We start from the raw sequence: 27,142 nt of genomic DNA, 5'->3' as shown, positions 1-27,142 counted from the left end.
GAATGTAAAAAAACAATTAGCCGTAACATTCCAATGAATGAAAATGGCACCAAATAGCTCCATCAGAAGGGCATTAAAAAATAATCATTTTGGTGACAGACTTTTAAAATAATTGTTATTTATTGACATGCGTTTCCTGTTTGTTAAATCACCTATACTATTTCCATTGTTAAAGATAGGACATTAGCTACCTCTAAAGCTATTATAATTTCTATTAATAACAAGATTCGTTTTGGTGAAAGATTAGAAAAACAAGCATTCCCTAATTTCTTACTAATTTGAAAAACAAAAAATTAAGAATGTAAAAAAACAGCCATACCATTTCAATTAATAAAGCTATAAACAATTGTTATTTCTTATTTACAATTTGAAGAGACTCATATTTCATTTAATAAAAGACACCTTCAAATGGGGTTGGATTAAAAAAAAATCATTATTAATATCCCTAATATAATTGTATTAATATCTATTTGTATTATTTGAACAGCAATGTAACAGACACATAGGAGTACTTCAGATCTGATTAGTGCCAGCTTTCACTGCGAGCTGATTTTCACGCTTAAATAACTACAGTATGCCTTTAAAATGGTATTATGTAATCCGAGTAGGGCTTGTGCTGTGGGAGGGGTCACAGGGCGTTTGAACATTGAACCGTTGCTCTTTACTTTCAGTTGTCAAACAGCTGTCCTAAAGTATGCAGCTGCTCTAGTTTTGTGATCTTCAGCTTTCAGACACTATGGGTAAGTTCAAGTTCTCCCCCCTGGACATCTCCCTCATGTTCTTGGGCCTGGTGTTCTTAGTGGTGGACATCGTGCTGGATGTGTTGGCCGTGGTGAATTTCTACCAGGAAAAGTCTTATGTGAGCCTCTCCGTCCTGATCCTGCTGCTGGTGGGCTCCTCCCTGCTGGTCCAGGCGTTCAGCTGGCTGTGGTACAGGTACGAGGAATCTGAGAGGCATCAGGAGGAGAAGTCCATGAACCAGACAAAGGTGGAGAAGTGCCTGAGCCGCAGCCGCATCAAACTACTCCATGTACTCCAGCTGGGAATCTACTTCAGGTTGTGTAACACTTGTATACATTTACTGGTGTGTGTTTTAAAGTGCCTCCGTTCTATTTGCTTCTGTTGCTGTAAGTGTGATAAGTTGGGTGTGAATGCAGGGAACTCACTTTATATATGTCATTACAGTAACTAAAACCATGTTAACAGAAATTAGTTTGGCAAGAAGTTTTTTGTTCAAAAATATTTCACAGTTCCAGCTTCTTAAATGTGAATATTTGCTGCTTTTGCTTTACAATATATTATTTTAGTTTTTACTGCATTGGGTACTTTTACTCCTGATACTTTATGTATATTTTCCTTATTGTATTTAAATTGGTCTACTTGAGTACCATTCTTGATGCACTACTTTTACTTGAAATTTGAGTATTTCTACAGTCTGGTATTAGTAAAGAATCTGAAGTGGTTTCTGTTTGAATATATCTAACTGACATCTCCAACCTCGCCTATTCATTGGTAAAGATTCCATTTCCAGGAAATGCAGTGCTGGTTATATACTTGATTGGAACAACAGTACTGCACTTTAACCCACTTCCTACCTAGGCTATAGGGTGGTGTGAACAATGTGTTATTTATATACACACAGAAGGACATAATTGGAGTATCAAGTATTCTCCTGCTATGATTTACTCAATCAATAACATTGCTTGATTACCTCTGAATATTACTCATGGAATATTACAAACACGAGTAGTTCAGGTGTCCTTGTGTACAGTAGATAATACAGCACTTTGTTTAGAGCGCTTTGTTAAACAATTGCAACAAAGTGCTCTTTTATTTTGGAACACCTTGTTCCAAACACCAACAAAGAAGTCAAAAGTGATGTCTTAAAAGAGTACTACTTTTAAGAACAACTTTAAGGTGTTTCCATTTCCTGTAGTGTGTTATATAGGTTTTAGTGCATGTAAATGGTCTGCAAAGGATACAATCCCTAGAGGCTTCTCAATACTCAAATTTCCCCTCCTCGACTCCTCGACTCCTCGGTCCTCCGGTAGTGACCCGGAAATGAATTTCAGCGCGCCATTTTGAAGGACGTCTCATTTCTCTAAATGCACACCGAGGACCGAGGATCGAGCGTCGAGGAGGCTCTCTGGAGGAGCTATAACCGAGGATACACTGATGGTTCCTCCACGGCTCCTACGCGGATGCATTTCCGGGAACGGTGGAGGCGTGACACACGGCCGGACTTATCTCAGCCAATGACAGCTCTGCATGCATCCCCTGGATATTATTTTAGAAACTGCTCTCATCGCAACGCGATGTTTACAGTGAGAACAGCTGTGAGGTCCTGCAGAAAGCAGAGCAGTGTGTAAAATAAATATCACTCAGTATAACAGACCTACTCTCTTTATTTGCTTTAGTTTAGTAGATATATACAAACAAAGAGTCGATATTTTTCTAAGAACATTTAGTGCTTCACATACTAAAATACACAACGGCTGTAGCCTGATTATGCTTTAGGAGCTTAGGTGTGTGTGGTACAGTGTGTGTGTGTGTGTGTGTGTGTGTGTGTGTGTGTGTGTGTGTGTGTGTGTGTGTGTGTGTGTGTGTGTGTGTGTGTGTGTGTGTGTGTGTGTGTGTGTGTGTGTGTGTGTGTGTGTGTGTGTGTGTGTGTGTGTGTGTGTGTGTGTGTGTGTGGGTATGTCCTGTACAGTGTGTAGGTGTGTGTGTGGTACAATGTGTGCGCAGATGCGGCGGACAGACAGGTCTCAGTTGGTTTGGTGTCCTCTGCTTACTTTTAATACTTGCAAATACAACTTTTGGCCCGTAATTTCAATTCCCCATTTCAGTCTCTGATTGTGTTACGTTATTATGAGAGTGCTCTCATACTTTAAATTGCATATATTTATATAAATATATTTGTGTGTGTGTGTCCGCATCTGTAGCCTGTTATTGTCTCATTATACCGCACTCTCAATGAATTCAAGGTAAATATGTGGGGGAACAATGTTCAGCTGATCTAACAGAGATTATAAAATATGACAAAACACTCGACAGCTGATGCAGCTGTTGCCACGTAATAATGAACGGACGTCGCTTTAATATGACCGCTCAGAGGAGAGGAGTTCTCATTTCTTTAAACGTCTGCTGCTTCCCCTCCTCTTTCCCCGGTTCCCCTCCTCGGTCCTCCGCTCGCATCTCCTGTGGGCGGGACTAAGTCTCGAGGAGGGGAGTCGAGGAGGGGAAATTTGAGTATTGAGAAGCCTCTCCTGTGTTCCCTCCAGAGGGAGTTTCTCTCTCACACACTCCCCCCTGAACACATTCACATTGCACATGATAGGCCAGAGGAAGGAACATCTCTCAGCGGTTAACCAATCAAAACAGAGACTAAGCTCTGGTTTCAGACAGAGGATGAAAATAGGTGCTGTAACACAGGCGGTATGAGACAAATAGAGCTTTCTGAACATTAAAGCTTGGAGACATGTCCCAGTAGAGACACTAAATGCAGTTTTGAAATCTGAAAAAGAGCATAGTAAGTGTTCATAATTTAATGCTGATTAATGATGAGTGAAATATAACCGGTAATTGAGTTTAACATGTTGTCAGAACAATGGTTTAAAACTGTATTCTAAATCCCACACTCTTGTCTTCTCAGGCATGCAGGTGTGGTGGAGATGTCTTTATGCAGTGCATACTCACAGGTCAACGATTCAGAGGGCTTCGCAGTGTACATGTTCCATGACCTGAGCATGCTTCGGCTCATAGAGACGTTTTCAGAGAGCGCACCTCAACTCGTCCTCATGATCACCATCATGTTGCAAGGGCAACTCGACCCTATCACAGGTGCCCAGTGTTAGGCTCAAGATTTATGAAGTAAACATGCAAATGTATTTAATATTTTGATACTCCAAACTGAAAACCTCCTCTCTTCGAAGGGTCAGTTCAACCAAATTCAGTGGTGGAACATAACTAAGAACAATGTTTTTCACCTAAATTAATAATTCCTTTCTTATCAACTACATTTTTGAGAAACATGTCAACTTTGATTAATTAATGATTAATGATTAATGATTAATTCAGATTCATATTTTACATACAAAATATCTTTCCTGCTTACAAAATATGATTTGTATGATTGTAGTGGTAATGGAGGATTTGAATTAAATCAACTGTTATTCATTACACACACATAGAGTGGTGCAGTGATGATGTATATTTGTAGGACCACCTGGGAGTTAGCATCGTAAGGGTCCCATGATGAAGAGCACTGGAATTTCCCCCTTGAATTTTGGAATTTTTAAGAATTTCTGCAGGTCACCCTTGAAAAAGAGATCTTTTGATCTCATGGGGGCTTTCACCTGGTTAAATAAAGGCTACAAACAAACAAACAAACCCCCAAGAAATATGTTTTTTTTTCGAAAATTATTATTTATTTATTTTTCTTCCGATTTTTTTTTTTTTAAATTAAATTACAAAAATTATTGATTACATCAATGCAAATGTGAAACAAACAAATGTTTGACCAAAAACATAAAGCCAACCCAGGTGATATGATTAGGCCAATGGCCAGCACCCATTCGATTTTTGACCTACCCATAGGCTAAATTATTTTTGACACTTGAGTGACTTCCTGTTAGCAAGAGCGCCAAATGATTTGCTAACAGCAAAGTGAAAAAAATATCGTTTTTTAGTCCTTAAACGTCCACGTGTGGACACTCAATCAAAATCACCTGAAAGCGAGAGGGATTCTGCACATAATAGGCCTCGTGAGTACAAGTAGCTTACTTCAAGCTCTGCTCTGTGTGTGTGTGTGGCACGAGCCATTTTGTGTGCGTGCACGAGCGAGCGAGCGAGAGAGCTCGCGAACCGGTGGGTATCTACCGGAGATCGTTATGGTTAGCATCTGGTGCTAGCTAGCCAAGCTAACGGGTATAAGGAGCTTTTTCAACAACACGGTGGAGGGAGAACTCTCTCCTGTCAGACGGAGAGTCTCAGGTAACCTCAGCTCAGGTGAAGTAAAGGACTCTCAGTGTTTAGATAGTTAACTTTAGTCTAGTTATCTCAGTGTGTCTCAAACGGTTTGTTTTAAAAGGGGGGTGATTTGTAAAATGTCTATGAAGAAATAGAAAATCTATTTACAGTTCTGTTTCATATGGGTGATGAGAGATGTATCAATAGATCTCTTAATGTTGCTCTCAAATTGCACCAGATTGATGCTTTTAACTTCAATATTTAAAAAAAATCTTCCTGGGGGAGCATGCCCCCGGACCCCATTAGAGGAGGTGAGGACCCTCCGAGAGGACGTGAGGTCCACTCCCCACTTGTAAAAATAGCACTTTACTCCTGCTTACACCTATATGCCGTGAGCTGATTATCGAGCTGTGTGTGTGTGTGTGTGTGTGTGTGTGTGTGTGTGTGTGTGTGTGTGTGTGTGTGTGTGTGTGTTGTAGAAAAATCAACTGTAGCGCTGGTGCATTAATGGGAAACCCTTAATGTTTGAGCACCCTCTATGAAACGTCAAGCTACCCGACAGCACCCCCTAGAGAAAATATCTGGCGCTGCCACTGATTGTGTTGCCGTGGCAACGACATTTGAAGAAATCTCAAAACTGTCACGTAGATGTCTTCACAGCTGGACTGTTAGCACACATGTGAAGTTTGAGTACACACTAATGTTAAAATCTGAAGAAGGCCTCTTTACCAAGCTCCAAACTAAGTTAAATATCTCAAAAAGTATAAAAGAAAAACAAGTTTTATAGCTGAAGGTATTGTGATCATCTTAAAATGAAGTCTCTAGCTGAAAGTATGTGGAAGGAGAAGCATTTGGCGCAATGTGTACCGAAAAGAGGATTTGAAGGTTCCTCCCATTGACTTCAATGTTAAAAAAAGAGTTTAAAAAGCTGAATATTTCAAAAAGTATGAAATATTTTGAAAAAGTTGAAAGTATCCCATCATGTGCTGAAAAGGCTGAATATTTTGACATTTGAATGGTTTCTGTAGCTGAAAGTATGCTGAAGTTATCGGACGGCAAAAATATTGGTTGGAATAAGAAGATATAAAGATTTGAAGAACTATAGTTGCACAGCATTCACACTAACTATACAATTATCCAGTAAGATAGCTAATGTTATGCTAACTGGATGCTAATGTAATGTATGTATACTGTGAGCTTTCCTGTTTTAAATCATACCTGTGCGGTGGTTTTGTAACTGGAGTTCAGCAATCCTTTTGGACACCCGCAGTGAACAGTCAGCTCATGGCTGCCAGCTAACACATTTAGCATCTCTTGCTCCTCTTTGCTACGCCTCCCTCGTAGAGTTTCCATGTTGGAAAATAGTAAATTGTAGCTATTGCTGTTTTTGGTCTGTTGTTTGCTTTGCTGTGAAAGCGAATGACACAAGAGGGCCTACCAGCCATATTTGAAAGGTTTAAAGTGAAAAAGTTGCACTATATTGCTAGCCGTATAGCTTAAGTCAGTGGGTTGCATTTGCTAGTATCCTCCAAAGGTCCTCCATTCCCTATTCCCAAAACTAAACTGCCCATCCCAGCTTTATATGGTAGTACTTTCTATTCTTTATCCAGAGTAGACATGTTGATTAACGGTCAGTTTAAGCATTTCTGATGATGAACTTCTTTCCTTCCCAACAGTGTTGAAGGCGGTCGGTTCAATGTCAGCCATTGCCCTCAGTGTGACCATGTACCATCGCTCCATGCGCTCCTTCCTGCCCGACAAGGAGAAGCAGCAGTTGATCTCATCGGTGGTGTACTTCCTGTGGAACCTGCTCCTCATCTCCTCTCGCCTCACTGCCCTCGCCCTCTTCGCTTCCGTGCTGCCCTGCTTCATCTTCACCCACTTCCTGTGTTCCTGGCTAGTGCTGTTGTTCTTCCTCTGGCGGTCCAAGACCGACTTCATGAGTAGCCCCTGCGGAGAGTGGCTTTACCGAGCCACCGTGGCCCTTATTTGGTATTTCGACTGGTTTAACGCGTTGAAAGGGAGGACGAGGTACAAGACTATGGTCTACCACGGGTACATACTGGTGGACATTTCCGTCCTCTGCAGTTTGTGGTGCTGGAAGAGGATCACGGATACACCATTGTTTGAAGTTCAACTGCATGCTGTAATCGCTGCGGTCACTGTTGTTGCAGTCTATATCCTTGGTCTCGTTTTTAAAATGATTTATTATCGGTGCTACCATCCAAACCTGTCTAAAGAGGAGTTGAAAGGGGATGACACTAAAGGGCCCCCGGTTGTTGAACAACGATTAATGATATGTGAAATACCTTCTGAAGATGTGGTAGATCTGTCCATAGATGATTTAGAGGAGGACAGCGTTAGGTTTCGAGATCTAAGCGATGAAGATCGCAGCATTCCCGCCCAACCAGCACCCGAAATCAAACGTTGCAATAAAAGAATGAGGAAGTTGGCTGAGAACTTCTACTCCTGACCTGCATCACCCGACCCCCACCGCACTGAGTCATGCAGACTTGACCATCATGGGGTTGTGAGGGATAGAAGGACCAGCTTCCTGATTATCCTCAGATTCAACCTCATGGGTTTAACCTAGACTGCAGCTTGTAAGCACGTAGCCTCATTCTGCGGTGTACCAAGCACATGAAGCTGCTGAAAACGGACTTTCACGATAGATGGTGGAAGTGTGTAGCATGCGCTATGATGGAAAGCGTTATATTTTAAAGCTAAGCTAAGTGATCCAAATCACATCAAATTATTTAATGTATTTATTACATTTTGAGAGGGCTGTGCTCTGGGTGCATTTCTAGTTATTAATAGTTCCATGTGTTTCCTCTTAGTGCAAAAAAGGAGAAAAAGAGTGTTTGGGAGAGAAACTCCCTCTGGAGGGAAGACCACATCGCCCTACTAAGATTTATTAAGCTCTTAAACAAACCCTTGCCTTGTACAATAAACCTGCAACATGCTCTGATGAAACTCAAGATAATAGAAAAGCATTTAAATATTACAACTGGTGCAGAAAGATTGAAAATTGTTTAAAGCAGAGACTAGAGTTTTGACAATCATGCAATATTCTTGATAATTTGTAGTCAGCACTTTTTCTACTGTTATTTAATGTTATGCCTTTCAGTAATTGTCTCATTGCAGCAGCACTGTCTGCTGTAGTTATACATTTACATATAGTATGTACAAATGTAATTGCATATTATATATGTAAAAATAAACAAACTTGTGATCGAAACTGTTTAAAGTTTATTTACACTGTATTGAGTGAACACAGGAAAACCATACGGCACTGTGTCGAGGTCCCAAACACCTAATGTGGGGGAATAGTGATTATGATCATTCATTCAGCATCGATTATCAGGATCAGTCAGGCTCTGTACATGAGCCCATGTGACCTCACAAGTCCTCGAAGATGAGATGAAATACATGTTGGAAACACAAAACACACCATTACAAATAAGAACAGCATTTGGCATTGAAAAGAAAGATACAGAAGAATACAGCCCGCTTCAACAATACATGGTCATGGTATACTTCAAAACAGACAGAGTATAGAAATAAACAGGAAACACAATGAGCAGAAAAATACAAATGTGTATGGGCTCTTAATGTTCGTGTCAGGACTGAGAACAAATATTTTCACTTTAGTTATCTGCATTAAAAAATACCATGTTCTATAGATGATTGTCTCTAAGCTATGGTGGGTATCACCGCAATAGAATACATGCATCACCTTTTTAAAAGGAAGCATCATTCAAAAAGAAAGTGGAGTGAAAATATGAGAACAGATTCAGTTGAGATCGATTTCCCTGGAAACATTTCTGGAATTTACAGCAAGCAAAGAAACCATTTTAGCCCGTCACTTAAACAATGAGCGACGGACATAAACCTCTCCTCCCCAAACATTGATATTATAGTTTTCTAGAAAGACGACTTTCAAATACAGTGCAGAAAGGACAAAACAACACTTGAGTTAAAAAAAAGAAGTAAGATAACACTTTAGATAATAGAACAATGCTGTGATAAATGTATCAAACAAAAGACTTACATATTTCCCTTTGAGATTATGCATACAGATGATGGATAAAGGATCGATATACATACACAGAAACACAAGACGGAGAAAAATACACATTCTTAACGGTCAAGCTGCATGACAGTAAATAAGAAATCTTCTTCAGGCTCAGAATTGTTCAGTCATAATCTCATACGGACCCTCTGGGTTTTTCGCAAAATGAGAATCCCTTAAATACGGTTAAAGAGCAAAGTCAAATGTATTGCACTGTCATCACCGTGTGTTACAATGCGCCTTCCAGAGGTTGTGAATGAAAACTAAAGCTGTACAAGTGATTCTGTGGTTCTCAGATGTCTGACAACTAAAATCTCTGACAGATGCGTGAATGAATGATCCCTTTGCTAACAGTCATTTCTTAAAGCAGAAGTACCACAATTCACCTTCTCATTCTCAATTCACTAGGGTAGCTGTGAACATTTGCAATTTTTATTATTCCTCTTATTTGAAATATGTTTGGGCTTTTGAAATATGAAGGATTAATATAACAAAAGCTAAATATGTTTACTTTACAATCATATGAGTCAAAGAAAAACATCAAATATTTTAATTTGCAAAGCAGGAACCAGCTAATTGCCCAATTCTAACCAAAATGATGTTCAAAACAGATGCCGATTCTTTTTTCTGTTGACAAGTTGTTGAGTTATCAAGTACAAAAGAAAATAATCTGCACCAATTTCAATAATGACAATCATTTTTTGCAGCTATAGTTTTTAACTATCTAATACAATGAATGCTTGACAAACTGGGAAACAGAAGTATGCAATTTACATGTTTTGGTATATTATCATTTCGACATTGAATTGCAACAAAGAATTTGATGATGACATGTTAAATTAATAAAATTGTATTCTACTGGCTAACACGTCATTTTTTCCCTCGTTTTTCCCAAATGGTTTTCCAGCTTTATGTATCCTGCTCTCTTCATGGGGTGAGATGCTTTACTTTGAGCAGAAGGCGGTTTCAAATGAAACATCTTTTAAGTTATTATTACCCTCCTTAATGCGTTATCCGAGTCCAGAGACTGAGAGAGCGGACGGATTATCTCAGTGCTGCTGTCGGTTTAAAAACCGCAGCTGAATTTCAGTTTAGTACATGTTGGAGAAAGAGACCTTTTGTCTAACGCTTCCTGCTTCAGCAGATCTACACCCACATCCTGAACAGTATGGGCAGGCAAATTAAGTTCCTTTGAAAGTGATTTATCGAAAGAAGTTCCGAGAATACTTTCAGTTTACATTTCCCCTTAGGGTAGTCAGACAGTTTTCTCTAGATGACATTCCATTACTTGCTAAACCTGTTGAATTAAATTGTGTAACTGAATCTCGAGTTATAGACAATATGTGTTGTGTGTTCACAGTGAAGCTGACCCCCACATTATAACCAGTTCATGCTTGAGTCCCAGTTTATCTTTCTGCCAAATTTGAAGAAATTCCCTAATAGCTTTGCTGAACATTTCACGAGACTGTGGGAAAGATACACGGAAGGAAAATCCGGAAACGTGATGATTCCTGTCACGGCTGTCAAGGTGGCATAACAAAGAACTTCCATGTAATTTGGCTTGTACGCAAACTAGTTACGCCGAAAATGACATCACAAAATATGAGTGCAGATGAGGTTATGGATTAGGACACATTTTTCAGTGATTGGCTGACTAAAGCCTGTGAGAAGGTAACCTCAGCTTTTACAGTCAATATAGCATGTACTGAAGAATGCCACTCCAGGACCTTGAAATGCTTCTTACAAAGCCACTCCTTCGTTGCCCGGGCGGTGTGTTTGGGATCATTGTCATGCTGAAAGACCCAGCCACGTTTCATCTTCAATGCCCTTGCTGATGGAAGGAGGTTGTCACTCAAAATCTCACGATACATGGCCCCATTCATTCTTTCCTTTACACGGATCAGTCGTCCTGGTCCCTTTGTAGAAAAACAGCCCCAAAGCATGATGTTTCCACCCCCATGTTTCACAGTAGGTATGGTGTTCTTTGGATGCAACTCAGCATTCTTTCTCCTCCAAACACGTCTAGTTGAGTTTTTACCAAAAAGTTCTATTTTGGTTTCATCTGACCATATGACATTCTCCCAATCCTCTTCTGGATCATCTAAATGCTCTCTAGCAAACTTCAGACGGGCCTGGACATGTACTGGCTTAAGCAGGGGGACACGTCTGGCACTGCAGGATTTGAGTCCCTGGCGGCGTAGTGTGTTACTGATGGTAGCCTTTGTTACTTTGGTCCCAGCTCTCTGCAGGTCATTGACTAGGTCCCCCAGTGTGGTTCTGGGATTTTTGCTCACCGTTCTTGTGATCATTTTGACCCCACGGGGTGAGATCTTGCGTGGAGCCCCAGATCGAGGGAGATTATCAGTGGTCTTGTATGTCTTCCATTTTCTAATAATTGCTCCCACAGTTGATTGCTTCACACCAAGCTGCTTACCTATTGCAGATTCAGTCTTCCCAGCCTGGTGCAGGTCTACAATTTTGTTTCTGGTGTCCTTTGACAGCTCTTTGGTCTTGGCCATAGTGGAGTTTGGAGTGTGACTGTTTGAGGTTGTGGACGGGTGTCTTTTATACTGATAACGAGTTCAAACAGGTGCCATTAATACAGTTAACGAGTGGAGGACAGAGGAGGCTCTTAAAGAAGAAGTTACAGGTCTGTGAGAGCCAGACATCTTGTTTGTTTGTAGGTGACCAAATACTTATTTTCCCGAGGAATTTACCAATTAATTCATTATAAATCCTACAATGTGATTTCCTGGATTCTTTCCCCCCAGTCTGTCTCTCATAGTTGAAGTGTACCTAGGATGAAAATTACAGACCTCATCTTTTTAAGTGGGAGAACTTGCACAATTGGTGGCTGACTAAATACTTTTTTTGCCCCACTGTACATCATGAACAGTTCTTGGCTGGAAACATATTCTTAATAATATTTTTGCACAATGATTTCTTGTTACTTATCAGTGAAGATATGGCTATATCTAATAAGCCGACAGATCAGTCTCGCTCTCAAGGTAAACGACTGATAGGGATCGGGAGCAAAACAAAAACAGCACACAGTGTTACCTGAGCTCCGTGAATGTTAACTTCAAACAGGCCTCTTTGCACAGATCTGTAATCCATCCATGGGGGAGATCCCCCCCGAAATTCCCTGCCTCGACTTCAAAATGCTCACTGTACAGAAAACATGATTTAGAGTGTTTGTTAAAAGTCACACTATCCTGATTAAGCTGTCCAATCTCCAAGTCATCTCATTATTTAAAATCTAATACGTATTGTGCCATTTTTAACCAAACACTGTTTAAAACGTATTTGACAGAAGTTAGACCCCTAATAGGATTGCAAGGATACCCAGGACGGTTCCCTGAGGAACACCAACAACCGGCTTTATATATATACAAGTAATAGTATAAAATTAGATAACAGACATGTAACTAACTTTCTTTCAAAGCATTTTTCATGTAATCAATAGGTTTTTCAATGGTTTATAGAGTTTAAGAAGTCTTAACCTATAAAAAGGAAAATGTAATTCTTCCATTTAATTAACCAAATTTGTAGATTTGAGCGGCTTATACTAATGTTAAGTAGATCATTAGTATATTGCGTCTAGCCACCAGACAAAATTAAGAATACCCAAAGAGTACATTTTGGTAATTTTGCACTTAAAATGCAATGCCTAAAGGAAAAGGAGTCAACTCCTGTAGAACATTTTAAATACGTTTTGGGTGGAGTTGATGACCTCACCCATCACCACGTACGTCATTTTCTTTCAACTAATCAATTGAATTATATTTGTATCCACAATTGAATTGTTATGCTCAAGAACCCGTGCATTTTCTTACCAATACTGTGATGAAGTACTGGGGAAATATGATTCTTGTCTACTGGCTACAGAGTCCTTGCTGACATAAATGTGTGTTTTTTTACATTTGTTTGGAGGATCCTGCTCTTCTAACTTCCCTTTACCATTATATTACTGAGTGTTACAAAGAGGCACATTCAGCTTTGTCACTGTGACCAGCGCCTCCTGATTCCCAGCATGCTCACTGCCCTCAGGTCACACACACTGTGTGTAAAAAGAAGAACCACACGTCTGTGTGGTAACAGAGTGAAGAAGCCGGACATCTGACTGGTGGTTTGGTGTGGTTGGATCGGGTCAGGAGGGGAGGTCATGATCAAGTTACATTTTTTTAACCTCATCTAATTCCTCATTTTAAATAACTGAATGGCCACCCGAGATTTTGGTTGTTGGGATTATTTGATACTGCCAGTAACTTCTGCAAAATTATGATTTCAAGTCTTTGAATGAGTGCAAAATAACCCAGAAGAGATTTTTTTTTTAAACTTCTTTGATATCATTCTTAGTAACAGAGACTAAATAAAAAAGCTACAACAACATAAGAGAACGCCAATAAACAAAAATGGCCCTTTGGTTTTTTAAGGAGATTACAAATATTGATACCTAAAAAGTAGATGTGACCAAAGGAGGGAAAAAATGGATGTCTTCCCTTCTGTGTCCAGATCAGTGCCAGTTTCAGCCGCGGTGAGGTTAGCTGCCGTAGAGGAGGGAGTGCTGGGCCCGAGGAACCTTAACTCAGCATCCAGTCTGTCTCACTGTCCGCTCCGACCCAAAGTCCGCCTCAGTACGTTACCATCACACATCACACAGTGAGTCATCCAGTCAGGGCAGAGCTTCTAATTAGAGTTTGTGGAGGGTTTTCTCACGTAAAGTCACTCCACAGACCGACAGGATGACGACTACATTTTCCCTTTTAGTGTGCGACATTCACACGCTGCCTCCTTTACAAGAAGTCCAGCTCCAGCGCTTGGTGCAGGGACACGAGGTCTCCGTGATTGGAGATCCGCCAGAAAGGCATGTTGTGCTGCAGACGAGGAGACAAGAACAACCAAAGAATAAAAGAAAGTGTCAGAAACAAACACTTAGCAGTACATTATGGTCAGAAGACTAGCTGTTAGTAAAACACTGCCCTGATATTCAGACTTATTTATTTTCACTAGAAATATTCCCATTGTGATCCATAATCTCTCCCGTTCAAGAAAGCAGCATTTAAGGTTTCACATAAAGAAACAAAACCAGACTTAAAACTGTAAATTTGCCAGTAAAGTAACAGTGTACCCATGTATGTCCAAAATGTTATGACTTTATTCTATAATTGCCTATGATTTATTGAGTTAGGGACAAAAACTAAACAGTCAGTTAATTCTAGAGTTTTTACTTTTGTAGCAAAGTTGAAATAATTTCCATTGTGTGCGTGTTTCTCAGAAAATATATAATCCATTCCACTCTTTCTTAACACAAAAAGCTAGGCTTGCAGTGACTGTACTTGTATTTGCCAAATTTTCTGGGCAAACGACAAACACAAAAGAAGGCAGGCGTAACGGCCCGTCCACACAGCGGCGTGCGTTGAAGCTTCCAACGCTTCTGCCCATTCACTTTGAATGGGGTGACGTCACTTTTAGCCGAACTGTATTTTGGGAAGCGGCGTGGAGCGTTGCTGGCTTCAAAAGTTGAGCAATGTTTAACTTTTGGCGCCTCGACGGAGGCGTCAGCCAATGAAATCCCGTTTATGCAAATCTGCCAGTACAAGCGCTAGCCAATCAAACCTCTCATCAAAAGTCTCTCCCAGCGTGTATGCTGGGAGAGACTACGCAGGTCATTTCCTCATATTCCAAAAAATGGAGGGAAAATTCATTATAGCGGTAGTGAATCACCCGGTGTTATATGATCAGTCTCTGTTCATCTACCGGGATACAAACCGGAGGAGCGAGGCATGGAGGGAGGTAGCAGAAACAGTGGGTGAAACTGGTAGGTTTTCGCCTGTTTGGGGAATTTATATCCAGTTTACTTCGTTTTAACATTGCTATTGCTTTGCTTTCGGAGGCGGGAGATTCATGTGATTGGTTGTTGCTTCAGATACGCCCACCTCCAAGCGTCAACGCACGCTACTGTGTGGACGCTCCGTAACGGTCCGTCCACACGTGCATTAGTTTCAATGCTTCTGCCCATTCACTTTGAATGGGGTGACGTCCAGGGTTGGGTTTAGGGGTGGGCGATATTGAAAAATATATTATCACGATATTTTTCAAGCAGTATCACGATAGACGATATATATCACGATATTTTTTCATGTCGGTTATTATGGTTATTTTTCAAGTTACTTAACAGTACAAGCACCTACAAGGTAACAGAAACTAAAACAAAAAGGAGTAACAGACCAAAATAGCATTTCAAGCTGGTTTTATTTCTGAAATGAAACCCTGAATGAACAATTCAACATTTTGATATGGCTTCAAGTTTCTCAGTATAAAAATGAACTTTCTGAGGTAGCACTAGCAGTGAACATCAATAAACATGAAAAGGAGGGTAAAACATAACTAAGTAAAACATAAAACATCAATGAGGAAAAGTCAGTGCCAAACAATTAAAATGTAAACTTTAGACTTGAAGTGCAATAAAAGACTTTAGCAGAACTGAAGGGAAAAGTTTAGTTTTTTTATAGTTTTTTTTCCAATTTTTTTTTTTATCACGATAGATACGATATCTCTGAAAAAGCATATCGTGGAGACCTAATATCGTCGCGACGATATATATCGTCATTTCGCCCACCCCTAGTTGGGTTGTAACGGAATACATGTAACGGCGTTACGTAATCAGAATACAAAAATCAAGTAACTGTATTCAGCTCGCGTTACATTTGAAAAATGAGTAATCTGATTACAGTTACTTTCGTAAACCTGAAGTGAATACATGTTGGATTACTTATTGGAATTATTGGTGGAAAGCTTTCCTCACAACATTTAATATTCATTACTAAAGGTACAGCCGAATCATCACAGCGCACAAAACCTATTACCGCCGCAGATGGACCAAAAAAGGGAGCTTTTGAAAAAAAAAAATCGCGGGTCCGCTCAGTGAAACAATAACAACGAAACATGGAGGAACAAAAGTCTGCGTTTAAATTGCGCACCTGTGTGTAGATGTGTGTGTGGTTAAAACACATCAGCCTGCGGTCGCTCTTTAGCCTTATGATTCTGAAGGTAAACACAATGAAGGCAGTGCATGAAAGGCGGTGCGTGAAAGGCACTGCACGCTCGTCTTCTCAGAGGCTGAGTTAACCCTCCCGCTGCCTCCTGGCGCTGCAGAGATGTCATGAAGTGAAGGAGGTTTTCCTTCTATAAAACCGCTGCGGGCAGCAGATACTGTGAGAGTCACAGACATGAATTCATAGATCTCTCCTGTGCAATCCGGTGCTTAAACAAATATAGCTCTACACCCCTGGCCGAAATGTCCTTAAAATGAAGTCCGAGTTCGACATTTTAATTCATGTCCTGCCAACACTGGCAGGACAGAAGGCGACACGCCCGTTCTAAGCCGTGTCCCTCACTCCTCCCTTGCATCGCTTTGCTCGCGTTGCTTCGCTTTGCTCGCGTTGCTTCGCTTTGCTCGCGTTGCTTCGCTTTGCTCGCTTCAAAAGTTGAGCAATGTTCAACTTTTGATTCGACGGAAGCGTAAGCCAATCAAATCATATGCCAGTACAAGCTCGAGCCAATCAAACCGCGTGCTTGTGTGTCCGGGCGGGAGATTCATGTGATTGGTTGTTGGTCGAGCGTCAGACACGCCCGCCGGCAAGCTTCAACGCACGCCGCTTAAGGAGACATACCTGTTTTGCTGCAAACTCCTCATCTCGACCGTCACCTATCACCACGTACGTCACTTTCTTTCCAAAGCGAGAGACGATCCTTTCAAAGCAACTCTCTTTACCTGCAGGAAATGAAATAAAAATATTACAATCCCAACATTTCCCCCTTAGTCCCAGAGGAGAAGAAAATATTGTACTAACAATTTTTCTACGTACCTATTTTAGTGGCACTGTAGATGTTCTCGATGGGGAAGACGTCTCCCAGGCCGTACAGCAGCACCTTGGCCAGAGCTGGCACCAGCTGAGTGGTGGTGACCAACACATTCATACACTTCCCCCTGGGTACACACACACACACACACACACACACACACACACACACACACACACACACACACACACACACACACACACACACACACACACACACACACACACACACACACACACACACACACACACACACACACACACACACACACACACACACACACACACACACACACACACACACACACACACACACACACACACACACACACACACACACACACACACACACACACACACACACACACACACACACACACACACACACACACACACACACACACACACACACACACACACACACACACACACACACACACACACACACACACACACACACACACACACACACACTTTTTAACAACTGTTTCTTGGAATCCATAATCTTCTGAATAAATAATTTAAAACGACTTATTTGGGTTGCTGAGAAAACACCTAGTCACCAAATCTACCTAATCTTATTAGCCAAACCTAGGGCACACTTTACTCATTGGGCCGCTGAGTGTGGCCTTTCTATTTGAAAGGATGACCTGTGTTCTGACCTGGACTGGATGAGCAGCAGAGACTTGAGCGCCGTGCTGAGCCAGGCATCTGTAACGTTCTCGATCTCACTCTGCAGCCGGAGGAGCAGCTCCCCCTTCAGCGGGCTCAACAGGCCTGCAGCACACAACATGCAGAATATACGCTCAGTACTACAACATGTAGATATTACTACCAGCGTATCATGAAAAACATATATTTAACACTAATGTGTTGCAATAATGACTGCAATAATGCGCTTCCTAAATGTTCTGATGATATTTTGCAATATTTTAAGACTTTTATATATTTTTGGAGTTTCCCATCAGGTTTTTATACGTGCAAATTGCAGATACAAAACACATAACATAAATTGTATTATTGATTCAAACCCACCTCCAACATTCCCTTTATAGTTATTGTAGATCTCTTTTAGCCGGCGGTAGCGGAAGGCCAGTTTCCTCATCCACTCCACGCCCCCCTGCACCCCTGTGGTGCCTCCTGACGTCCCCCCACCACTGGCCCCGTTAAAGCCATCCGCCAAGAAGTTGTAGGTACTGAAGTAGGAAGAAACACTTATGATTGGTTTGGATGAAGGGAACATAATCTGCCTCCAAGTCATACGTGTGAAATAAGGCCAATATGTGTGTGATATATGAAGTTACAGGATAATACACCTCAGCTCCTGTCCGTTGTCATCAGAGGCAACATCCTCCACATGGACTTGATCACATTCCTTAGGAAATGGGAGAAGACAAAAAAATGTTTTTACAAATTGCAATATCATTTTATTTTTAACCAAACCTTTTGTTACACTTTAACAAAAACTTAAAAAATCACATGCAGCTGGAAAATTCATACAAATAATGTATACGCTTGAGATGAGTTGGAGCTTTAGTTTTTGTTGGATGAGAAGAGGTATTTTTCATCGCTTTACTTAGTGTCTTGCAATTACATTCAAAAGCTTCTATTGACATTTTCAATTGAGCTTTAAATGTCTGTTATTTTATGTTGTTTTTAATATACTAAACACCAAAAACAACAAATATGGATTATAGCAGAATATTTGAGAAGAAATGCTGACTTTTGGATTCTTCCACTCTATGCAAACAACACGAGAATCAAATTCTACTATAGTATGATTAACGTTAGTGTTAGAAAAAAAAAAATCAGAGCAGCATAAAAAAAGACTGATGTAAGCGTCATGAATGAAGCTCTGAACTATTGCTACATCTCTAGAAGTTCAATGTTTTGATTGACAGTCCATGTGTCCTCAACTTTTTCTACGTAACTTCTGTGAATGAGTTTCTCTAGAACTGAGGGATCTTAAAAACTTAAACTCTTTCTGCTTCATGATGACGACACCACCCTGATGGTATCTGACTGTACCTCCAGGTCGTTGAAGAAGAGGTGGGTGTCTGCCAGCTCGAAGATCAGCTCCTTCATCTGCAGGCCCAGGTTCAGCACTGTGGCTGGTTCCTGAACACACAGTACACACACAAGAAATATTTCACACCTTTTATTTTGATTTTGTATGATTGAGTTTATTGACTGAAACAAACCTTGCCAAACTTCTGTGCGTAGGATCCGGTGAGCAGTGAGTGGAATATAATAATGGTCTCATCCAGATCCCAGAGAAAAATGCGCTAAAAAGAGCAGAGAAAGATCATTATAAAAGTATAATTAAACTTAGCATTTTGGCAATCATGATATCACTTTTTTACAAAATGATTATCGTGGCCAAAACATTTGGGAAAACATGGGGATGATCGAAGATAAGATATAGTTAGAATATTGCTACACAGTGAGAATATTGTGCATGTTGTCTCTTTTTTGTTTAACATGAATTAATTATTAATAATAATAATAATCTACAATCTACTGGATTCGGGTATGTTCTGCCGCCCGCTGTGGACATCCCCTGTACAGTTTCGGAGGTGTTGCACAAACAATTGCTGGTTGCACTGTCGCGGACATTCATTTCGGAAAATGTTTGTCTTTCTCACATGCCTGCCACGATGGTCCTTCAGAATTGTTTTTTAAACTCTAATCTCACTTTCGCGAAGTTTGCTGGTGACTCTAGATCAGCTGACAATGTATGTGTGTTGATTAAGAGGAAAAGGTGCTTGGTATTTTTATTGTTGTTACTATCAGGAAATGTACAGCCAAATCCAGGTCCACCGAGCAGTATTAGTCAAATAGCTACTCCTGCTGATTTTATATCTAGATCTGGGCTAGGTTTAATTCATTTAAATGTGCGTAGTCTGTTACCTCAATTAGATTTTGTCCGTATTTGGGCGAGTTCGACTGATGCTGATGTCATTGTCTTATCAGAGACGTGGCTAGATAAATCCATTTTGGCCTCTGACATTTACATAAATGGTTACAGTGTATATCGTACTGACCGGCCTAAAAAAGGTGGTGGCGTTGCCATTTATGTGAAAAATAACTTTTGTGTAACTAATATGGTTTCCAAATCTGTTAGTAAACAGCTCGAATTTTTAGCCGTGAATATTGAGGTAACAAAGGGTCAACAGGTCATGGTGGTGGGCTGCTACAGGGCCCCCTTCGGCTGTCAAGGACTCTTTATCGTCATTGGCAAAACTGTTATCACAACTTTCCTACAAGGAAATAGTGCTGCTTGGACTGGTTAACTTCTGTGTCAGAGGATTTTAAAAACCTGTGTACCTCTTTGAATTTTACCCAGATTATAGACAGTCCTACTCACCCAAATATTAAGTCCCCAAACAAATCCTCCTTAATTGATCTAATTTTAACAAATGTTCCACATAAATACTCATCTGTGGGAGTATTTGCTAATGATGTGAGTGACCACTGTGTTGTAGCCACAATTAGGGACACTAAGGTCCAAAAGGTTAAACCACGTGTCATCACAAAGAGAGACAAAAAACACTTTGTGGAGCAGGGTTTTGTGCATGATCTGTTTGATTTTGATTGGGGTAAAATCAATCTGTGTGCTGATGTAGAAACTGCATGGTCTTATTTTTATCTTGGTTTTATGAAAATTATAGATAGACATGCACCTCTGCGTAAATTTAGAGTGAAGGGACGAAACAATCCCTGGTTTTCTGCTGAGCTGTCCAGTCTCCTTCATGAGAGAAATAATGCTTGGGCTAAGGCTAGGAAATCAGGCTCAGAGGTAGAATGGCTATGTTTTAGGCAGCTAAGAAATAGCTTCACATCTCAAATAGAAAGTGCTAAATCAAAGTACTATTTGTCAGTAACCACAGAAAACCTGTATAATCCTAGGACATTTTGGAAAGCCATAAAATCGATTTCCACCGGTGATATCCCAAATGAGCTACCTCCGTGCCTTACCACAGCATCTGGCTCTATATCAGACAGGGCTACTATGCTCAATTGCTTTAATAAGCATTTTGTGTCTTGTGGCTCTCTGTTTGATTCTGTCACTGACTGTACTTCTGCTTCTGTGAACGCTCCAATCCGTGACTCTGAACAATGTGGTCTGGAAAACCCTTTCAGTTTTACTCCTTTAACTATTGGTATTGTTCATGAAGCATTATCCAAATTAGATCCTAGGAAACCGGCTGGCCCGGACAACGTAGAACCTTTCTTTTTAAAGATAGTTGCAGATTTTATTGCTCCACCTATTACTTCTCTTTTTAACCTCTCCCTCGGCACGAACACAATTCCAAAAGTATGGAAGTCTGCTTATGTCTTGCCTTTACTGAAAGGAGGGGAGGCAACTATTTTAAATAACTATAGGCCAATCTCTAAATTGTCAGTTCTGGCTAAGGTGCTCGAACGACTTGTGAGTGAACAAGTAAAGGAGTTTTTATGTACAAATGATATCCTGTCTAAACATCAGTCAGGCTTCAGAAAGCAACACAGCACCATCACTGCGACAATGAAAGTGGTGAATGACATTACTAGTATTTTAGATAATAAGCAGAGTTGTGCAGCTCTGTTTATTGACCTTTCCAAAGCGTTTGACACCGTTGATCATCGCATCTTAAAGCAGAGGCTACTCAGTATTGGCATATCCAGCCTTGCAGTGGGGTGGTTTGTGAACTACCTCTCTGAAAGGTCCCAATGTGTTCATTTTGATGGACTGTCTTCTGAGTGGTTAAACATTTATAATGGTGTACCACAAGGTTCTGTTTTAGGACCACTTTTATTCTCCATATATATTAACAGTGTAGGTGATAATGTGGATGAAGCTACTTTACATTTTTATGCGGATGATACTGTGATGTATTGTGCAGGTCCTTCCATTAAAGAGGCTGTTGTTAAATTACAGGCTGTTTTTAACACTATTCAGACTCAGCTCTCTGAACTAAAGCTTCTTTTAAATGTGGATAAAACCAAGGTAATGCTCTTTTCTAAAGCTAAAAAGACACCAGAGCCTGTTTTAGATATTGTAACTACCCAAGGAACAACACTTGAAGTTGTTGCCTGTTACAAATACCTTGGTATCTGGCTTGATGATTGTCTCTTTTAAACTTCATCTCAATAACCTGCTTAAAAAACTGAGGGTTAGGCTAGGTTTCTTCTACAGGAACAAGTCCTGTTTCTCGCTTGAGGCCAGGAAAAGGCTAGTCACTGTGACCTTTTGACCTGTGCTGGACTATGGTGATTTGTTGTATATGAATGCACCTGCCAATTACCTGAGCAAATTGGATGCTGCGTATCACAGTGCTCTGAGATTTGTCACAAATTGTAAAGCGCTTACCCATCACTGTACACTGTATACCAAGGCAGGTTTACCATCACTCTCTGTACGGAGGCTCAGTCACTGGTAGACTTTTATTTATAAAGTTATGTTGGGCAAACTCCCGTATTACATCTGTTCTCTGGTAAAGCAGAAAGTTGCGGGCAGCTATTGTCTGAGATCGCAGGATGTGGTCTTGTTAGATGTGCCAAGAGTGAGGACTGTCTTAGGTAAGACAGCTTTTATGTGCGCCACTTGCTTGGAACAGCCTACAGTCCAAATTGAAATTGAGCAATTTTATTTCTCTGAATGTTTTTAAGGCACGTCTGCACGAGATGCTTTGACACTATGGGTGTTTGTAAGTGTTGGTGAATATGTAAATATGATGTCCTCTATTGTTTGTTTTTATGTTGTTTTTATGTTTCATGTGGAACTAAATTGATGCAGGACTCCCTTGTAAAAGAGATCTATGATCTCAAGGGACCTATCTGTCTAAATAAAGGTTTGAAATGAAATGAACATAGCCTAATAGTATAATAGTTATAGTCAGATTGCTCTGAAGATGGGAGGTGATATTCTATTAATTTTCACGTTCACACAGTCGGTGATTTTGGCCAGCCGTCTTTCCTGCAACGGCAGTTTAAACTGTATTTCCTCCGCACACTGAGCTCTGATTGGTCAGCAGGCGTGGTGCTTTCGCTGAGTTGATCTCTTATCCTGGAACCTATCCTGCTTCGGAGCACAGACTAGGTTCCAGGATAAGTCACCATGGAGATCTAGCCCGCTAAAAAGTGAACCAGCTTCGTAGTACTGGAAATCCCAGAAGTTATCTTGCTAAACGAAAATCCTGCTTAGTATACCCCCCAGGTTAGCCGCTCAGCATAAGTTACCATGGAGATCTAGCCCGCTAAAAAGAGAACCAGCGTCGCAGGACCGGAAACCCCGAGTTTTCCCTGAAGTTAGCCCGCTAAGCGAAAATCCGGCTTCGTAGTACAGGCCTCAGGGGAATAACCCCTCAATGTTTATGTGTGAAAACACCTGTGTTACCTCCAGGTCGGTGTCAGCAGGCGGGGAGCTATCGGGCCTCTTGCCCTTCCCTTTGGATTTGCCTACTGAGTTCCTGCGTCCAACCTCGTCCTGGTCTCTGGCTCTGGGGGGGAGGGCCACACTGGTGGGGAGGGCTGCCCCAGCTGGGAGGTTTTCTGGAGGGGACGCATCTTAATACAGGAAAGTCTGAAGTTAGTCGGAATTACAAACAAGGCTGGTAAAGTGGGAAACAACTCTGATGTATTATCAGCATAAAATGCTGAATAGACCATAGACTGCACAACTTGTGTCTGGTCCCATGCATGCCTTTTTATTTTCTTCAACTAATTAATGAACTGCCCTCAGGAAGATGCATATGCAGCAACCAACATTATTTAACTATAAGTCTTTCAGATGCAGTTCCCTTGCTAAATTCGTGCACACAGAAACATCGGGCACACAGGAAATATGTCATTTGTGTATTATGATTAACTTTGACGTGTTTTAACCAACATCTGAAGTCAAAGAGAAATGAAGATGTCAAGTCTTTGAATAAGTGCAATATAACCCAGCAGAGATTTTTTTCAGCACCTTGTTGAGTATGTGCCACGAAGAATTAAGGCGGTTCTAAAGGCAAAAAGGGGGTACAACCCGGTACTGGTAGGGTTTACCTAATAAAGTGGCCGGTGAGTGCTGGTGTATTAATAATATTAATGCTGAACTTCAGTTTAAGAGGGCTAATGCTGAAATAGTTACAGTCCCAGCCTATTGCCTCCGAGTGCCTGACGCTCTGAGGGAAGAGTTAAATAGTCTGAATGCAGCAGGCAGGAACAATTTCCTGTGTCTGTGGAAGACATTGTCCAAGGTAACAATATGACTATAACGAATATTGATTTTTACAACAGGGTGTGTCTTCACAATCTATGGTTATATCATAATATTATAAATAACAGTTATTAGTACCTCTGGGAGGTAAACCTGCAGAGGCGGCTTGCTCTGACTTTATCGCTGAATATCCGGCCGCTCCCAAAGCGGCCCCAGGGTCCTCGCTGCTGGGCAGCCCGGCGGGGGTGTAGCTGGGAGGCAGAGCGTAGTACTGCGCGAACTGACTCTGTCCCAGAGAGGTGTAGCTGCTGAACTCCTGCACCACAATATAACAAGCAAACGTAATCAACAGGAGACACAAACAATTCTCCTATTATTTACCATAACAGTAATGTCTTCAGGTTCTGTGGCAATAAGAGACTTCCACAAAAAAATATTTGTAAACTCAAAAATACAAATAGCAAAAATAAATCTGATTGGCAAATATACAAACAAATGACACACTTTCCGACGAGAAGAGCCCCCTCCCGCAGTGCAGGGTTTTGTCTCACTGCGACACAAATACAAACTGAAAGTTCTAACAAGTGCTTTTAATTAACTAAGAGAGAGAGAGAGAGAGAGAGAGAGAGAGAGAGAGAGAGAGAGAGAGAGAGAGAGAGAGGTCATCAACCTCCTTGAAACCTGGGATTACAGAGTTCAACTTGTTCCAGAAAAGGCTCCTTACTTCGTTGAATGTTTGGCACTTCAGGAGGAAGTGCATCTCTCTCTCAGTCTCACCTGTCGTGCAGTGACCACATGTTCTGTTCTCTTTTGGTTGCCAGGATCTTTTGAGTCTTCCTGTTTCGATTGCCAGTCTGTGGTCACTGAGCTTGTACTTGGTTAGGGTCTGTCTCTGCTTTCTATCTCTGACAGCAGAGACATATTCTGCCGGTTGCCTTGTCACAGTCAATCTGCTCGACAAAATATGTTTGTCTTTTTTATTTTCCTGCGTTGATGGTTCTTCAGGACTGCTTCTTAAGCTCTAATCACACTCTCGCAGACTTTTCCAGTGTTTCTAAATTAGATGACAATATATGTGTGTCATTTAAGAGGAAAAGATGCCTGTTTTTTTTGTTGTTATTACTGTCAGGAAATGTACAACCTAACCCTGGTCCGCCCAGTAGTAGTAGTAGTCAGATCGCTACTCCTGCTGATTTTAAAGCTAGGTCTGGGTTGGGTTTCATCCACTTGAATGTGCGCAGTCTGTTAGGTAAACTAGATTTTGTCCGTATCTGGGCAAAATCGACTGACGCTGACGTCATTGTCTTATCTGAAACATGGCTAAATAAATCTATTTTGGCCTCTGACATTGCCTTAAATGGTTTTAATGTGTATCGTACCGACTGGCCTAATAAAGGTGGTGGCATTGCAATTTATGTTAAGAATAAGTTCAGTGTAACCACATTAGTTTCCAAATCGATCAGTAAGCAATTTGAATTTTTAGCCTTAAATATAGAAGTGGCAAAGGGTCAACAGGTCATGGTGGTGGGCTGTTACAGACCCCCCTCAGCTGTCAAAGACTCCTTGTCTTCACTAGCAAATCTTTTATCACAACTAGACTACAAGGAAATAGTGCTACTTGGAGATTTTAATTGGGACTGGTTAACTGCAGTGTCAGAGGATTTTAAAAACCTTTGTATCTCTTTGAATGTTACTCAGATTGTGGACAGTCCTACTCACCCTAATATTAAGTCCCCTAATAAATCCTCCCTAATTGATCTCATTTTAACAAATGTTCCACATAAATACTCATCTGTGGGAGTATTTGCAAATGATCTGAGCGATCACTGTGTTGTAGCCACAATTAGGGACACTAAGGTCCAAAAGGTTAAACCTTGCATTATCATTAAGAGAGACATAAAACATTTTGTGGAGCAGGGTTTTGTGCATGATCTGTTTGATTTTGATTGGGGTAAAATCGATCTGTGTGCTGATGTGGAAACCGCATGGTCTTATTTTTATCTTGGTTTTATGGAGATCATTGATAGACATGCACCCCTGCGTACATTTAGAGTAAAGGGACGAGACAATCCTTGGTTTTCTGCTGAGCTGTCTAGTCTCCTTCATGAGAGAAACAAGGCCTGGTCAAAGGCTAGGAAATCAGGCTCAGAGGTAGAATGGCTGCGTTTTAGGCAGCTAAGGAATAGCTTCACTTCAAATGTCAAAAGTGCAAAGTCGAAGTACTATTTGTCAGTTACCACAGAAAACCTAAATAATCCTAGGAAATTTTGGAAAGCAATAAAATCGATATCAACCGCTGAGATCCGTAATGAGCTACCTCCGTGCCTTACCACAGCACCTGGCTCTATATCGGACAGGGCCACTATGCTAAATTGCTTTAATGAGCATTTTGTGTCCTGTGGTTCACTATTTGATTCTGTCACTAACTCTGCTTCTGTAAACACCCCAATCCGTGACTCTGAACAACGTGGTCTGGAAAACCCTTTCAGTTTTACCCCTTTACTGTTGATGTTGTTCATGAAGCCTTATCTAAGCTAGATCCTAGGAAACCGGCTGGCCCGGACAACTTAGAACCTTTCTTTTTAAAGATAGCTGCAGACTTTATTGCTCCACCTCTTACTTCTCTTTTTAACCTCTCCCTCAGCACAAATACAATTCCAAAAGTATGGAAGTCTGCTTATGTCTTGCCTTTACTGAAAGGAGGGGAGGCAACTATTTTAAATAACTATAGGCCAATCTCTAAATTGTCAGTTCTGGCTAAGGTGCTTGAACGCCTAGTGAGTGAACAGGTAAAGGAGTTTTTATGTATAAATGATATCCTGTCTAAACATCAGTCAGGCTTCAGAAAGCAGCACAGCACCATCACTGCCACGATGAAAGTGGTGAATGACATTACTAGTATTTTAGATAATAAGCAGAGTTGTGCAGCTCTGTTTATTGACCTTTCCAAAGCATTTGACACCGTTGATCATCGCATCTTAAAGCAGAGGCTACTCAGTATTGACATATCCAGCCTTGCAGTGGGGTGGTTTGTGAACTACCTCTCTGAAAGGT

At 40.9% G+C, this 27,142-nt stretch overlaps 2 protein-coding genes across 2 annotated transcripts; one reads left to right on the top strand and one right to left on the bottom strand.

Annotated features, from left to right (window-relative positions):
* The first annotated feature begins 554 nt into the window (after positions 1-554).
* On the top strand, positions 555-8,206 carry LOC117454954 (XK-related protein 8-like). Its single transcript, XM_034094250.2, has 3 exons — positions 555-1,056; positions 3,653-3,840; positions 6,645-8,206. Exons 1-3 carry the CDS (start codon positions 737-739, stop codon positions 7,439-7,441), a joined length of 1,305 nt encoding a protein of 434 aa, XP_033950141.1. The 5' UTR covers positions 555-736; the 3' UTR covers positions 7,442-8,206.
* Positions 8,195-24,848, bottom strand: eya3 (EYA transcriptional coactivator and phosphatase 3). Its single transcript, XM_034094985.2, has 11 exons — positions 24,813-24,848; positions 24,227-24,404; positions 23,285-23,454; positions 19,107-19,190; positions 18,934-19,023; positions 18,222-18,280; positions 17,941-18,101; positions 17,568-17,682; positions 16,912-17,033; positions 16,717-16,817; positions 8,195-13,917 (listed from the first exon to the last, which is right to left on the bottom strand). Exons 1-11 carry the CDS (start codon positions 24,846-24,848, stop codon positions 13,837-13,839), a joined length of 1,197 nt encoding a protein of 398 aa, XP_033950876.1. The 3' UTR covers positions 8,195-13,836.
* Positions 24,849-27,142: the final 2,294 nt, after the last annotated feature.

The sequence above is a fragment of the Pseudochaenichthys georgianus genome, chromosome 11 (genome assembly GCF_902827115.2).
Source record: "Pseudochaenichthys georgianus chromosome 11, fPseGeo1.2, whole genome shotgun sequence".
NCBI classification, from domain to species: domain Eukaryota; kingdom Metazoa; phylum Chordata; class Actinopteri; order Perciformes; family Channichthyidae; genus Pseudochaenichthys; species Pseudochaenichthys georgianus.
This window is presented reverse-complemented; position numbering and strand designations above follow the sequence as displayed.